General features: G+C 42.1%; 1 protein-coding gene across 1 annotated transcript in view; it reads right to left on the minus strand.

The window, feature by feature from the left end:
• Window positions 1–16566, minus strand: part of srrm3 (serine/arginine repetitive matrix 3) — a 110614-nt gene that overhangs the window by 10444 nt on the left and 83604 nt on the right. The window contains exons 4-10 of the mRNA XM_069670658.1: window positions 16438–16539; window positions 15817–15897; window positions 15342–15410; window positions 11023–11058; window positions 10734–10784; window positions 10178–10285; window positions 8698–8860 (exon numbers count right to left, since the gene is read on the minus strand). Coding sequence (XP_069526759.1) covers window positions 8698–8860; window positions 10178–10285; window positions 10734–10784; window positions 11023–11058; window positions 15342–15410; window positions 15817–15897; window positions 16438–16539 — 610 coding nt within the window. The remainder of the gene's footprint in view (window positions 1–8697; window positions 8861–10177; window positions 10286–10733; window positions 10785–11022; window positions 11059–15341; window positions 15411–15816; window positions 15898–16437; window positions 16540–16566) is intronic.

Here is a 16566-nt window from a genome sequence, read left to right on the forward strand (position 1 = left end):
CTTGGCATGCAAAACCATAATGAGTTGAAGAAATCATAATCGCAAAAACAAACAAAAAACTAGGAGGAAGAGAGGGAAAAAAATAAACAAAACTGTGAACCAAATAAGTTAAAGAGCAGAGGCAGAGAGAACAGAGCTAGAGGTTTTGTAGAATAGAAAAAGAGGACTTCTTCAGTTTTTTAAAGTAATGGTTAAAAAATGAAACGAAACAGAAAGAGAAGACAACTTGACGGAACATCACAGAAATGGAAGGAACAAAATAAAGATCACAATTATTGAATCAATCGAATCAGAAAACAAATCGTCTGCTACTCAATTTTCTCTTTCTGGATTTTTTTTCCTGAAGACAATTGCTGAGATGTGAACAGCGACCCATTTTCTTTGTTTTTTTTAATGGTTACTCTTGTTTAACTCCCTTCTGGTTAACATCCACTTACCAATAAAGTGGTATTCCCTCCTTTAGTAGGTAAGGTATGAAGAAAAGGGAAAAGTGGGGCAACATAAGTGCATCATTAGATTCACAAAATGCAAGAGAAAAAGACACAAAACCCTTCCCTGCCAGTGACTCATGAGACAATGCATGGAAATCAATGGAAAAGAACTGAAAAGCAAAGAGGAAAACCACAATGTGCAGGGAAGCCCTCACACAGAGGGTCAATCCTCTGGGCCCAGTCACCTGCCTGAACATCACAGCAACGGGCGGGCGACAGTTAAACCTACGGTCTTTACCTTTTTAGAGAGTAAAGGGTCTTTTCTTTACTTCTTCATGACCATTTCTACTCTCCATGACGCATCTACCACACGGCAGGTGATCTTTTACCACTGATACGTTTACATATGCTAGCTCCTCCTGGTCACTACCAGTGTTTGTGCTCATACATGGCAGTTATAGCTGTAACAGTAGCTAACTTGTGTGGTCCAGGGAGTTGTTGCTTCGTTACAACAGTGAGTGTTTGGCTATGAAAGAGATAAACTTATTTAACCATATTTTATGTTGATCAGAGGTTTTTATTGTTGGGATTAACTGATGGAAGAAACCCCTAAAGAACCATTTGGCTGGTAAAATTGTAGCTAACCAGTAGAACAATAACAATAAGCTCTGATCCTTCAGGTTTGTGAAGTAAAAAGCTACTTTTAGAATGATGAATGGTTTCAAACAGCAGGAAGCTAGCAGTTATCAAAATAAAAATAAGTATTAAAAAGGATAAGAAGGGCAATATTTTGTATTTTCTTGTCAGAAAAAAACTCCAAAAGACCGAAACCAACAATGAATTGATCCAACAGTAGCTTGATATATTTTTTCTGAACTGAGCATGTTCTTTCATTAGCATTAATTCCTGCACCGTGGTTTATTTACAGACAACACTTTCATGTCCTGTTGCTGTAAATACTCACTAACAGCACCAAATATATTCTATCTATCCTTGCTGAAAATAGTCACAAACACAAGCCCTATTTATTTCTGTTTGAATGACCTTTGCTTAAAACTACAGTGAGCAGATGTTTAAGGAAACAGCTGCTGGCATGGCTATACGGACGGTAATATCCACCTGCTTGCTTGTTTTGGTAGTCTCCTGTTCTGGCTGTCATCAGGTCAATGTTTGTTTTGTTCTTCAAAGTACGAGTACATACCTTCAGAACTAACAACACTGCAATAAACCTCAGTTCAACACTATGTTTAGTGACAGTTGGCAAATGTTAGCATGCTAACACGCTGCACTCAAAGGCCAAACATGGTAAACATACCTGCTAAGCATTAGAACGCTAGCATTAAGTATTATTTTGTTAGCATGTAGCTCAAAGAATCAGCATGCCTCGCCTCAATGAGCTGCTAGCGTGGCTGAAGACCTTTGCCATGGTTTGATATCTAAACAACATTATTGTAACTGGTTTCCAAAGTGAGCGGTGGAAATGTTTTTAAGCTGATACTCTCCAATTTTAGAGGGAGAATTCAACACTTCCTGATCAGACGGCCGATATGAAAACAAAACTTTGATCTGCCTACTGGGCACCAATTTTAAATGGATACAACTCTTAAATTGCTGCTTTCTTAAACTAAATCACTAATAAAAGAATAATTAACATTATTGTACTAAGAAAATTCTCCATCACCTGCTCAGCTGTGCTTCATGTGCTGCATGAGTATAGTAAAGGTGGAGCCCTCTGCTGGACAAACTACATGACACTATTTCTTGGTTGGGTTGGTTTCTGCTGTATGTGTTCTGTTTCCATAACTGCGCATATTGGAAAACATATATATTCGATAAGCACATATCGGCCAAGCGATATATCGGTCTGGCCCTAATCTTCAGGAGGACGTAATTGATTTGGGGATGAGTGCGACAGACACAAAGGGGAAGACAGAAAGCATCGACAGGATAACACATTGTTGGTTTTGGTCTTTTCAGGGGATTTATTTCTGCTAAGAAAAACAAAGTAGTGCTGTACTTGTCCCATAAACTACTTACGGTGTAAATCTATTCCAAACCTCTATTTAAGAACTCGACAAAAATAGGACGTGGATTCAGTGGGAGTTTGGAACGGTAGATTGTAATGCTCAATGTAAGCCCGTCTAAAAAAGAAGAGGGTAAATCTCCAAAGGGTGTTTTGTATGAAACCAAATACAGCTGACTCTTCTGCATGCATTATCATGTGCTGTTTGAGCTGCTTCCTAATCTAAGATACAACAAAAGCACCGGCCGGCCCCTGCAGAGAGAAGAGCCGTTCTCCACTAGAGAGAGGACAACTAAGCGGTATAAGAAGAAAACACACAACCACTGGTGCTTATGACAGTTGTTAGAAACAGTCGTGGAAATCAATATGGTGAAAATCATAAGACGAATGTACTAATTCACCGACAAACAGAGAGATGCTGGACAAACAGGAATGCATTCTACCAAAAAACAGAAAGAAAAACAAAAGAGGAAGAAAGAAATGGACCTGGAAGATAGAGCGGGATACTGGACTTCAGAATGAAGTTAAGAAGGAAAGAGAAAAACCAGAGCTCTACGTAATCCAATCTTTGAAGAGTCAAATCATAATTGATGAAGTTAAATTAATTTAGACCATTGGTTAAATAACAGAAAGAGAGCGAGAGAGAGAGAGAGAAAGAGAGAGAGAAACATTGACGTCACTCAGGCTAGGGTGCTTGTCACATTCTCATCTGCATAAAGATCACGTGCGTAGGCAAAGCATTACCTACCTTCCATTTCAATCAGTGACACGTATGCAATATCAACAAAACAAAGGAAAGAAAGAAAAAAAGAAAAAAGGAGAAAGGAATGTTCTCCGCAGCGAAATGGGAAAAAGACAATGACCTCTTTTAGTATCAAAGCTACATATTTGTGTCCAGAGACTAAGGAGAAATCAACAAAAAAGAAAGTAGAGGGGAGAAAGTAAAAATAAAATCCAGATGGATTCAAACTAAAATTAAAAACAAAGGATGAATCTATCATCTACATGATTTGCTTTGTCTTTTTCGCTTGTACAAATGCAGCCATATTTGTATCAAAACAGGGGGTGGGAGAGGTAAGTGGATAGAGTTAATCGTCATATTAGTGGACATCCATGTAGAGTAGAGGAGCTATAAGGAGGAGGAGGAGGAGGAGGAGGAGGGCATGCAGAGCTGGCAGATGTGAAAGATAAGTGGGAAGTAAAATGCCAGGACAACAAGAGTGAGTCACACAGGACACAGATGATGATCAGGTAGGAGAGGAGGAGGAGGAGGAGGAGGAGGGAGGGAGAGGTAGTCACTGCTAAGATGAACAACTAGAGATTGATCACATTTGAAAGGGACCCCAGTCACATTTTTAGCCTGGGTCTTCTTCAGCTTGTCTACTCTCTACTTTTTGGACGTCAGCCATCTTTGTTCCAGGCGATGTTACATGTTATTTATTCATCAGTATAAACACAGGTACGCTAAGAGAGCGCCTCCAGGAGCAGGTCTGATGTTTAAACTGTTAGAGAGAACATGGGAGCTTTCTCTAAAATGGCTTGGGTCCCTTTAAAATAACAGTCATGTTGTTAAATGTGTGAGGTGTCCCAGTTATTTCCAAGAGTCCATGTCGCTGTGTCTGAAGTGTTTGAAGACATTCATTAATAATGAGCAAGAGGCGACTGGCCCAGTTTGGGACAGACTCAGACACCGTGCTGGAGACGGTCCAGGAAGCTTCACACTGAAAAGGAAGTTAGGGACCTGTAATAATCCTCACACATTAAGCCGTCTCTCTTGACAAAACCAAACATGGAACGGGTGTTCCAATGTTACTTCTTCATAAAATGTAGTATGCTAGAAACATCCTGACCCACAATCCTCTGTGCAACAAATGCTGCATATTTCAAAGGCAACCATTTTTCAACATTTTGCTGTACAGACTGGGACGAAAGGTAGCGCAGTCACAGCACTGACTTTTTCTAACCGCGGTGGTTCAGCGTTAACCGCCGCCTCAGCCTGCTAGCGGAGTTTGTTTTGTTTATTTAACTACAGCGCGTCCCCCAGACGGTAATCGACATGAGTGAACACGGCATGATCGGTGGAGTTTATTCACCACCACTAAGTTTGTATCCTTAATTATTGAAATGAAATGCGTGGTGACGGCTCGTTGTTGTTGTAGCAGCTTAACTAGCATGTTGTCACTGCACACAGGCTCGTCTGTGCTGATTAGATGCACAGAGGGTTGAAACAGTGGTGCTCTGAGAGCCAAGTTTCTTTTGCTGATTACTGTGATTTTAAAAACGAGTTTATTGTTCATCATGTATCGCTGTGTGCGGGAAAGACGAGGTGACAGCGTCCCTTTAGATTTGAATGCATCAGAGACGCTGGACGCCTGCCTAGAAACATCACTGGTTCCACCCTGCTGTTGGCGTGAAATAACGGTGGTATTGCGGTCATGCAGGCACCGTAATGAATGTATGAAAAAGAAGGTCAAAGGTTAAGGCGTGGGGATATGACAAAGTAGTCTAAGGGCCTATATCCCAATTGTAGGCATATTGCATATAAAGGAAGTGCTTTGTGAAGGCGAGCTTCTACAGACTGTGTGTTTGGCGATGTTGTTTTGTAAGAGCAACTGACCTTTTTCCCTAGATTGTCGGGTTATGTGCTTCTATGCTGTCGACTTTGCAGTGCTTTTTAGCAAGCTATGCTACCAAAAACTAGCCAACTTAGGCACGTGATCCTCACAGTATGTAGCCGCTGCTATTTGCCACAAAGAACAAAGAAACTACGACGAGGCTCTTGTGTTGATTTATGCTTTGAGGTTTCGAGTTTTTCAAGAGAGAAGGCTTCAAGGAGAGGGACTAACTTGTTAGTTTGTCCATCTCCAGTAAAAAGCAGCGCACAGATGTTTCCCTGAGCCTTTCTTTGTGAAGCATCCAGGACTGTCTCCCTCGCAGTGGATGAGACAGATCCAGTCGGGGCAACAAGACGACTACAGGAGCACAAACTGAGATGATACAGATCAAAAACCAGAGCTGCTATAGAGAAACTGCTGCAGTAAAAACAAACTTGAGTTGGATCGAGGATCTGTCACACGTAACCACCCTCCTCCTGTGCGAGGATTTTAGTTTGGGGATTATCACAAAAGAGATATTTTAGCTTTAGGTGGAGATTAGCAAAAGAGGCAACATCACTTATGCTACAAAGATGCTGCTTAGAAAAATGTGAGCCATTTAAAAGCTCCTCTTTCACTACGTCCCAACTGAATGGCTCTAAAGTACAAAAGACCTTCCTGGGCAGAGACGAAACAAACGTCAGGAACAGAAGAGATACTGCCACCTAGGGGCCACATGCATATTGACATTTGTGTAAAGTAAAGCAGAAGAGAGGAGCGTGTGTTTAACTGCTGGTGGTTTTTGGCAGGAGCTGTTGGACGCCTGGAGGAGAAGAGGATCTATCACTGAGCAGAGCATGTGCTTGAGAAGAAACACAACTGTATTGACAAGAAGAAACTATTACACATACCCAGTTAACCTACTTGGTCCAGCTCCAAAGCATTTGAGTGCTTTTTATGTAAACGAGAGAGAGATTTGGGCATTTATTCATGGGTAAATACCACTTAAATTGATAAAGAAAGAAAAGAAACAGTGATGAATGAAATAAGCAGAAAGAGAGAGAGAGAGAGATCAGATGAGACCTCGTAGACACATGCAGGCTGGAGTAGAAAATAGACATCAGTTCTCTGGATGAGTGTTTGCAGACCATTAGGATGCTTATTTATCAGAGGGAGATCATTTCACAAGCGCTCCCCGTGGTCTAAGTCATACCTTTTGTTTTATTCCAACATAATGGCTGTTGTCTAACTGATGCTCTAATGATCGCTTTACAGTTCTGAAGAGCGAGGTTGTTTCCATAATAGCAGAAAGTGATTTAAAAGTCCTCACAGGCTGTGTGTTTCAGGTAATCAGAGACTAACAGAGGAGCCAGAACAAACCAGGAGCAGCTCCGTGATGAACAGGTAGAGAGGAGCACATGTATGATTTATAACACTGAGGCTTTAGGAGCCCACTGTGGACAGTATGTGGAGTTTTTTAAAGAACAGATCTGTTACCACTTCATAACTTATAAAGTGTCCAGCTTGTGGTTTGGTATGGATTCAGCTGCAGCACAACACAGATTTTGAATAACGCCTGCAGTTATGGAAGTTTTAAAATGCCAAGTTAACAATACATCATATTTTAACAAAGTGAAAATAATGATAATAATAAATAATATGCCTTTAAATGTATGGATGCATTCACGGTTTCATAATTAAATGAAAAACTTTGAATGAATTGCTGACATCAGTCTTGACTATTTTTCATTACAAATGTAAGGACATGTAAAGTTGGAATAAGTGTCAACCTGTCAGCCTGCAGAAAACTGTATAAAGAGCTGTCTGTCATGGCTGCCAAGTATGTCTTACGTTTTCTTAACATCACAATTACTAATTTTTGATGATGAATCTTAAACAGATGCTCAAACTGAAATTGCCTTAGCCATGATATAAAACCGCACTAACCATTAGCTTGTGTGTAGCTAGCTCAGCAATACCTTAGTGGGTGAGTAACAACTCAGGTCCTGTACAGCTCCGTATCTCTGTACTGTTTTGTATCTTTCTGTGTTGGCTGAGCCTGCCCCGATTATATACCTCTCATCTGAAGCACGCACAAGTTGTTTCACGCCAGAATAAGAGTGGTGTCGCTGTTGTTCCATAGAACATTTACATTTAAATAAAAAATGAATCATGTTTAAAGTGATAATCTCAAAGATGTTCATTTAAATAAATGTTAAGTCTCTATCTCTCTCTGAATGAGGCAACACAACAGTGACTGAGCCTGTGGCCCACTGATGCATTTGCAGTAGTACAGACTCGGCGTCTGGTGTGACTTTTGCGGCGCCCAGTTAGTGACGCGTTTTCCATCAGCCAGCAGTGGTTGGTCTGCCAGAGAGGGTAGGCGGAGCTAAGCGGCTGCTTTTCCGCTCTCTGCAAGTGTTGCGAGTAAACAGTAATCTACTATGGCTGAACAAACAAAGAAAAGATGGATGACTACAGATACAACTTCAACAAGAAGTGAAAATCCAAAGAAAAAGAAACAAACTCGACGCTCAGATGAAGCAAACAGTCTGAAAAGGAAAGCGACCGTCAGCCAGGAAAATCAAGAGTTACAACCGGAGCCAACCGTGGACGTCACACATGCAGCACTGTCTGGATATCTGAAGTGTGCTCCTGTAATTACCGTGTATCACCACAGGTGCTGCCAAAGAGACGAAACTGAGATCTTTGAGATTAGCACTTTAAATAAAAAATTATACATTTTTAAGGCATAAAGCATATATATTTTTCATTTAAATATGATGATGAATACATACCAAGAATAAATATATACATTACAATCTATATTATATTTAGCATTTCAAATCTTCCATACAGTTCGGCACAAAAACCTGGAATGGAGACGTTCCCCCTCTTTGGAGCCGTGTTTTGGCGTGCTTGGATCAAGACTTTCCATTAAATAACTGGATTAGTCAGTTCAAGGAGGAATCACAGATTACTATCGCTTTGAACAAAATCAGACGTCTGATCATGACTGTTGCAACATCATCTAATTAAGACTTTATCTGCTTTAAACTTAGAAGTTCTCCTTCCTGATTGACACATTTTCTTTGATACTTCTTCACGGCCTTAGACCCTAAGAAGGGGCGAATCTTTGAAGTAGTCGTCCCGGTCCTGGGCTCAACTTTATTTAGCTTTTTAACCTCAGCAGGCTGGGAGGGAGAAACATTGTGTGCCTGTGCGCTTCATATTTCCATCTGAGATGTGGTATGCTAATGTTGAGCTTCCACTCAGAGGATGTTTGCAGAAATGAAATACTTGAACCTTTCATCTCTTTGCTCCTGCCCTCTGTTACCGGCAAACAACAAGAACAAACAAAAAAATCAAGATGGCAGAAGAGTCAAAAAGAGCCAGAAACAAAGCGGCAGGAGCAGCAGGTTTTACACACGAGTGTTTTTTACACGTCAAAATGAATCATAATCCTACAACCTAGGAAGAACTGATAAAAGAATGAAAATAAATCTGTCAGTTTAGAAGAAGATGAGAATTCACGTCAACCAACACAAAAGAGCAGGATTAAACTCATTTGTAGAGATTGTGGCAGAAACCGTTGGAGTGAGTGGGGGGAGGGTGGGGGAGTGGGAGCAAAATAGAGGAGAGTACATACATCGTGCCCTTTCTCGCCCTCGCTGTGGTTCAGTCTGCCGGTCCTGCCGTTGCGGCTCCGCTGGGTGTGGTCCCCGTTGTGCCAGGCGGCGGGAGCGTTGGAGCCCGGGGACAGCGAGGTGCCGGACGCCTTTTGTCCGTCTGTCTTGTGCTTGGAGTTCAGCCTGTGAGAGCAGAGACACAGAGAAGACACCAGGTTAGGCACAGACTCCCTCCTTACTGGGGAACAACACCATTAAAAATGTTCATAAACTGTGACCTTGTTGGTCTCGAGCAGGGCTCATATTCATCAGGGTAAAAAAAGGGAAAATCTGGCCTGAACTGATAAAAACAATGACTTTACTTTTTTATACCTTATTACGAAAACCAAGATGATTCAGAGGTTTACTCAGCGAGTCATGAGAAGTTGTTAGAATATATCCTTGATGACGGCAGTACAGAGACAGAGGTGAGCACACACATTTCGTGAGACATGTTTTGGATTAATTGTACAAAATAGGATTAGTAATGAAGTAAGTAGGACTGCACGGTGGTGCAGTGGTTTGTGCTATCGCCCTGACTCGATTCCCGGTTCAGATGTAGGAGGCCTCTCTGTGAGGAGTCTGCATGTTCTCCCTGTTCATGTGTGTGCTCTCATTTGGTACTGCGGCCTCCTCCCACAGTCCAAAGACGTGATCTTTAGGTTCATTGGTGACTCTGAAATTGCCTGTAGGTGTGAATGTGAGTGTGAAAGGTTGTCTGTCTCTGTGTGTCAGCCCTGGGATTGACCCCCGCGGGTGTACCCCGCCTCTCACCCAATGACAGCTGGGATAGGCTCCAGCCCCCTGCGGCCCTGAACAGGATAAGCGGAATAGATAATGAATGGACGTAAAAGTATTGTTTAGAATAGGGTGGTGTCCTGTGTGTGTTATGACTGTCTGCAATCACTTCCTGTATCTTTATTGTGTTCACTTGTTGTGACACTAAATTTCACTAATTTTTTTGCCTTCTTTTCATTTTATTTTCATATTAAAAAATAAAAAATTGGAGAGGTTTATGCAAGTAAACGTTTTTCTATTGAATTGATCGTCTATATCTAAAGAATGAACAACTGGTTAGTTGCTCACAACTATTTACACATCAGAAGTCTGGGTACAGGTCTGAGCGAATCAAAGTGCACGTGTTGTTTAAAGCCTTTTGTAGCTCCACAGGGAGCTGTGAGAAAAGCATATGGTAAGCTTAACAAAGGAAAACAAGATGTTTTGTGCTACAGTGGTACCAACAATGAATATGTTTGTGGTCACACTGAATGCGAGTGCAGAGTGAGATAGCCCAGGCATTTAATGGGGGTTATTATAGGACATGCCGAGGAGCCCTATTTGTATCCTAATCTATCCCCCCGAGGACTGACAGTCAGCGGGGCCACAGCTCGACAGTCAGCACAGCATTATCAATGTGTAAAGTGAGGTCTTTGTGTGTGTGTGCGTGTGTGAGGAGTCTACCTGGTGGGTGATTTGGAGGTGCTCCGAGTGGAGGACAGGGAGGCGCTACGGGAGCTGCAGCAGCTGCCTTGACGCTGTGAACTCCTGCTGGGGGTCTCACCGGGGGACCTGATGGATGACAAACACACACAACACATGCATACATATACAAGCACAAAGCCATGTGTATGTATGCACACATCACAGGGACACACAGGCAACAGCGAGCTCAGTGGTGAATCTCATGAAATGTAAAACAGTTCAGCCAAACTCTTTCAATATATATTCTAATCCAGACAGGGTGGGATGTACGGGGGGAGATCGCGTCATTAACATTCTCGGGGAGTGTGAGTCTGAGATAATGGGTGTAAAACAGCAATATAAATTTATGAGACTGATTCCAACGTCTGTTACGGACTAAGACATTGTTTGTTTTACTGTGTGCAGAGGACAAACTCTGCTTCACTTATTCTTACACACTGCACGCTACATGTACATGACATTTTACTCATAGTTAAACAGAAGTGAGCTCAATATTAACACATAAAAGGTCTGTGAGTAAATCTGTGTGTCTCACCTCTTTTTCTGTTTGTTCTTGTCTTTGTGTTTGTTCTTTGGGCTGCCCGATCTGAAAAACACGCCACATGTAAGATAATGAAGCCGTGCCCATTAAAGCAAGTAAAAAGGGAACTCACCACTCACCCATAAGGATTGCATTGTTTTGAACAAACAGTAATCAACAAGCAGAAATGACAACAACATTACTCACACCGTACACAAGAAAAACTCATTAGCAGAAAGTGCTTTGATGCAAACTGTCATGAATAATGTTGTTAACAATGCTCATTGTGTTTTCACACACACACCTGTATCTCCTCTTTTTCCTGGAGCCAGATGCAGATCTATAAAGACGAAAACACCACAGTCACTATATTGATGACAGACACATCACATAATAGTCAACTGAATAATTCATACAACACAGTGGGCTGTTGAAAGAAGCAGGTTGACTGAGTAAACTGGTCCAGATTTACCTTTTACCCAGAAAAGGTATTTTTACACATCATGTTCCAGATTTGAGGAACGTCAGGGGATTATTAAACCTGCTTCTTCAAATAAATTCTAGGACGAGAGGTTGTATTTTGGATAAAGGCTGGAGGCTTATTCCAAAATGTAACCTATGCTGTCATCTATCTGTGCGCCACGTGTTTTTATTTCCTTTGTTTAATGTTTTCATCAAGAAGAAATTGGGGCTGAATTTCCACAACTGCAGCCCCTGGAGCCTATCCCAGCTGTCATTGAGCGAGAGGCGATGTACACCCTGGACTCATCACCTGTCAATCACAGGGCTGACACATAGAGACAGACAACCTTTTAAGCTCACATTCACGGGCAATTTAGAGTCACCAATGAACCTAACGAGCATGTGTTTGGACTGTGGGAGGAAGCAGGAGGAAACCCACGCACGGGGAGAACATGCAGACTCCACACAGAAAGGCCCACTACGTCCAAACTGGGGTTCGAACTAGAACCTTCTCGCTGTGAGGCAACAGCACTAAGCACTGCACCACCGTGCAGCCCTCTACATAACTCTGACATTAAAATTATTTTAGCGCTTAAAGTTTCACATAATAAGTGGCATGGCCACTTTGAGTGACAGGTGGGTACTGCTAGCCGTCGCCTCATCTTGTTGTTGGTGGCTTTTGTCCAATTTTAATGCAAATATTGGACAAACAATATGGGTTGATATGCGGTTTATTGATCTGACCGCCCAAGAAGTTTGTGTCTCAGTTTCTTAGATACGTCCTGTCACCAACCACCACAAATACAATCTCATTCTGTGGTAAACACTTTGGTTAACTGTCTTTTCAGCTAGCTTACGAGTTAGCTACGGGTATAGACTGTATAACTTAGAATGTTCCAACTCCTCGCTCTTCATCAGGGTCAACCCCTCATCCAAATATGGTCACTTCTGGCTCCCAAAAAAAAAGTAGATTCAAAAAGGCAGCCCACAAACCAATGGGTGATGACACGGTGATGGCAACGTCCAATAATTATACAGTCTGTTTTTTAACTCCCATTATTATTATACAATTATATACTCAAAAAATACTGAATGAATATAAAAGAAAACAGAAATCTAAATACATCAAAAAGGCACAGACAGCTAGCTTTCAGAAGCAGGGCGGTGTAAAGCTAACAGCATCACAGGATTAGTTCTGTCACACAATTTGAACATGTTCATGTAACTGTGAACAGCAGGAGGTTCATGTATTTTCATGTGCCAACTCATGAATGAATATCTAATGCTGCTCATGTGGGCACATCCCTCCTCGCTAACCAATGTGAATAACATGCATACATCCATATGTGCAGAGACGTCCCCGGGGAGCTCTACAGCAGGATGTTTTATTCTACAGGTGCTGATTGTTACACTTCATGTTAAAACATTTCTGCCTGTAGAAGCTGCTGCTTCCTGCGACAAAACAGGAAGGAGATTCAGTTTCATTTAAAGCACGTTCTGAGTGCACAGTAATGACGGGGGAGGCCGGCCACTCTTCAGTCCTCAGCGTTCGACTGACACATCACCTCCAGATCACTTTCACCCTCATTGCAGTTTCCATGGTGATTAGTCAGAGCGGTCTGTGAGACTTGAAGAGCCCTACATCTCCTCTGCTGTTTTACACACCTACTGCATGCAGGGGAGTGGGTTGATACTCTGAAAGGGGAGTAATAAAGCTGTCACAGTAATGCATGTAGCTGAGATGTGGCCCCAGCAGCAGCCATGTTTCCCCCTGATGGAGGGAATCGACTGGGGACGACTGTATATATGAGGTGTTGTTCTGCAGAGCTCATTATTCTTGTCTTCTACAACACACAGCGAAAAGCCGCACTCCAGCTCCTACTACAAGGACATGGAGAGCCATTGTTGGGAGTAGCTACATGAAATCTAAATTCATGTTGCAGTGGTTTGTTGGCAGTTTAACTATATTCAGATTTGCATTATGGTTTAAATAGTTAAACTGCTTTTTTTGTAGCCATGATTCATAGTCTCCTTCCCAAACTTAAAACTATTTTGGAAGGAAAGAAGGGTGCAGCTTTATTTTTGTTACTGACTTTTTTCATTGCATTCAGATTCAGTTCAAAGTCAAAGGAGCAACTGGCCCCCGTTAAAGCCGCTGTCAGTCAAAGCTAGCGTTCTCTGTAATCCATAGAAGCAATAATATTTGAAAGTGGCGCCATAGCTGTGGAGAAAGTTGTACAAACAGCTCGTGGTTTCGCCCAGTGTGCATTGCGCCCCTCCCTCTGAAAGGAACGGCCCAGCGAGAGACGCTGGAGTGAAATACTACCGTTTTAGCTCTCTGGCCTCCAACAGATGATGCGTTTTATGTAGTCTGGCGGAGGTTTTCCAGGGCCCGTTGGAGAAGCGGGTAGCGCCCCCGAAGGCACAGAGCCAAATTGCATTTTCTCCTACCATAATGGCATTAGCTCCTCATGATAGCATGATAGGACTGAGGTAAAAAATCGGCGAACTGGCCCTTTAAGTAAGCTTCCTGTACACTGTGCATGGTGCATGTGAGACATATACAGTATATCTATATATACATATATATGTATAAATATATATCTAAGCAATTTATGCATGAGCCATCCTGGAGCTGTGCCTTTAAAATGGTATATAATAAAAGAATTTAAGCAGGACAGGATCAAAGTCGTCTCCCCCTCTCCTCCTAACATATAGCTTAAAAAAAGACTAACATCAAGGGAGGCCGGCTCCTGTGGGGAGGAACCTTCCTGCCTCATCTATACATTATTCATACATCAACAGTACCTGCAATGCAGAGCAGCTTTGGTGCGAGTCAGGAGGGAGGTGTGTGGATGAGCCGGGAGGAGGAGAGGGAGGAGGAAGTGCGTGGATGGATGAGAGGTGGGAAACATGAGCGGGGCAGTGCACTGATGCTCAGCAGTTTGGTGAGAGGCTCATTTTTCTTGTGTTGTGCGCCCCCATACAGGCTGGGTTATTAGAGCAACACATTTAGCTCCGCTCCCCCGAAGTCAGACGCAGAGAGAGAGAAATTGGAGGAGGAGAGCGCGCTACCATTTGTTATTGTTGTTATGATATCCCAGGGCAGCGCACAAGTATTAGTTGATGAGCTCGTGCTCTTTCTTTCTTTCCCCTTTGCCTTTTCTTTCTGCTTCTTCTTTCTTTCTTTCTTTTCTTAAATGTCTGTCTGTCTGTCCCGCTTACAAAACAGCATCTTTTTCATCTTGTTCTCCTTCCTCTCATTCTTCCCCCTCTTGATCCTTTCATTGATTTTCTTTCCATGTCTTTCTCTCTTACTTGCTTTCTTTCATTTCATCTTGTCCACTTTCCCTTCCTTCTCCTCTAACTTTATCTTACTGTCTTCCCATTTTTCTTCCCCTTTCTTCACATCGTTGTTCCTTCCTTGCTGCTTTCGGTTTCTTCAATTTCCTTATTTTAATCCATTTATTTCTACCCCCCCTCTTCTTTTACCTTTCCTTTTTTCCTATCTTCCTATCTCTTTCATTTTTCTTCTTCTCTTATCTCCATTATCCTCCTTCGTGTCATGAATTCTCTTTATATCCTTATTGTTTCTAAATGTCTGTCTTACTTCTACCATTAATTTTCATCCTGTCCTATTCCTTTCATTTCTTCTCTTCTGTGAATCATGTATTTGTTGCTGTCCTTCCTGTCTTTCTCCCTCATTTCCTTCCTTCGTTTTCATCTCATCTCTCTTCCTTTTTTCTCCCATGTTCTTCATGTCCATCTTCAATTCCTCCCTATTCTTCTAACCTTTCCTTTGCCTTTCTCTGTCTCTTTCTCTCTTCCATTCTTTTCCTTATCTCATCTTCTTTTTCAATGTATGTCTGAATGTCTGTCCTTCCACTACATCCACTCATTGTTTTCATCTCATCACCTTTCCTTGTCTTCCAGTCTTTCCATCTGTTCTTCCCCTGTCTTCCCATCTTCATCCCTTTATGTCTCTCTTCCTTGAATTTCTGCCTTTTCTTCTTCCCTTCCTTGTAAACCATCTTTCCCCTTTTCTTCTTGCCTTTCTTTCACATCCGTCGCTGTGAGAAGAATCGCTGACACACCCTTGAAAAGAGTTTCTTTCTTGTGTTGACATGTTTCTGATGTCACGCACAGTATGCACACACTCACCTGTCTCGCTTGTGTTTCTTCCCACTCTTCTTCTTCTTCTCTCTGTGAGTGGGTGACGAGCTGCCGAACCTATTGATGGAGAGAAGGGAAGCATTTGACTGTAAAATGAGCCTCAGACTGTTGCTCATTTACTGTGTTGCATTACATTACAACCCAGAGAGATCATTGAAAGCAGAGGTGTCATGGAGCTCAGTTGAGGCTCTGTTCACTCCTTTCTCTTTTGCTCCAATGTACCTTTTCCTTCCTCTCGCTCTCTCTATTTCTCCAGCTGACCTTGTCATAAGACAAAGGAAGATGAAACTCTGCTTTGCTAATGATTCTTGACGTACTTTTCCCCTTTTCACAATTGCAGTATCCGATGTCTCGTTGGCAATATTCATAGTGAAATAATTGGAATTACATTTCACAAAATCACAGTGTAATTATTCTGTCAAAAAAATGAAGCACTTCATCAGTGGAAGCTGTTTCCACTCACCGACTCCTTCTGCGGCCAGATTTCTTCTTCTTCCTCTTCTTTGGACGCGGGGATGGAGAGCTGCTTGATTTCCTCTTCACTCTGAATTGGCCGAAAAAGAAGAAGAAGAAGAAGAGGGAGAGTGATAAAGGCAGAAATAAATTACAAGTGATTGTTATTATAATTATTTTCAGAAAGAATACATTTTTGATTACAGCTACTTGCTGCAAAGCGGTAAGTGTCCATTTTCTCATTTCCTGGATTCAATTTGCCACAACACACCACATTCACGCAGTTCATCGCACAGTGGAAACAAGAAAGCCGCCAGAGGAAATTACACTTAATCTTTTCTGCAGAGTGACACAAGCAGAAAGAACAATCTAAACGACCATCTCCATGATGGTTTCCTAACAGAGAGAACATAAACAGTGGGTGTTTTTCTGCGGGTGTCTCGAGTGTTGCTCAAGGATTTCAAGAGTGTTTGCATCAATGTCATGTTTATGGATGTTATCAAAGGAAACACCCAGTGGCTGTGTGAAGGAGGTAATAGAGGGCTGATTTAATTCACCACTTGAGAGGTCAGAGCGGGTCAACACATCACCATTATATACAAGTGCGTGCGTGTTTGAACATGTGCTTTACCTGTTGTCACTGTGATAATCATGCTCATAGTCTCCTTCTTCATAGGCGACCAATTCAGGATCCTCTGCATACTCGCCAGGCTGATAGTGCAGGTGGTTGACCCTGAAAACACAAGAGTCAAGCATCATA

The sequence above is a fragment of the Semicossyphus pulcher genome, unplaced genomic scaffold (genome assembly GCF_022749685.1).
Source record: "Semicossyphus pulcher isolate SPU_LCO1_2020_fin unplaced genomic scaffold, fSemPul1.0.p SCAF_10, whole genome shotgun sequence".
NCBI lineage: Eukaryota > Metazoa > Chordata > Actinopteri > Labriformes > Labridae > Semicossyphus > Semicossyphus pulcher.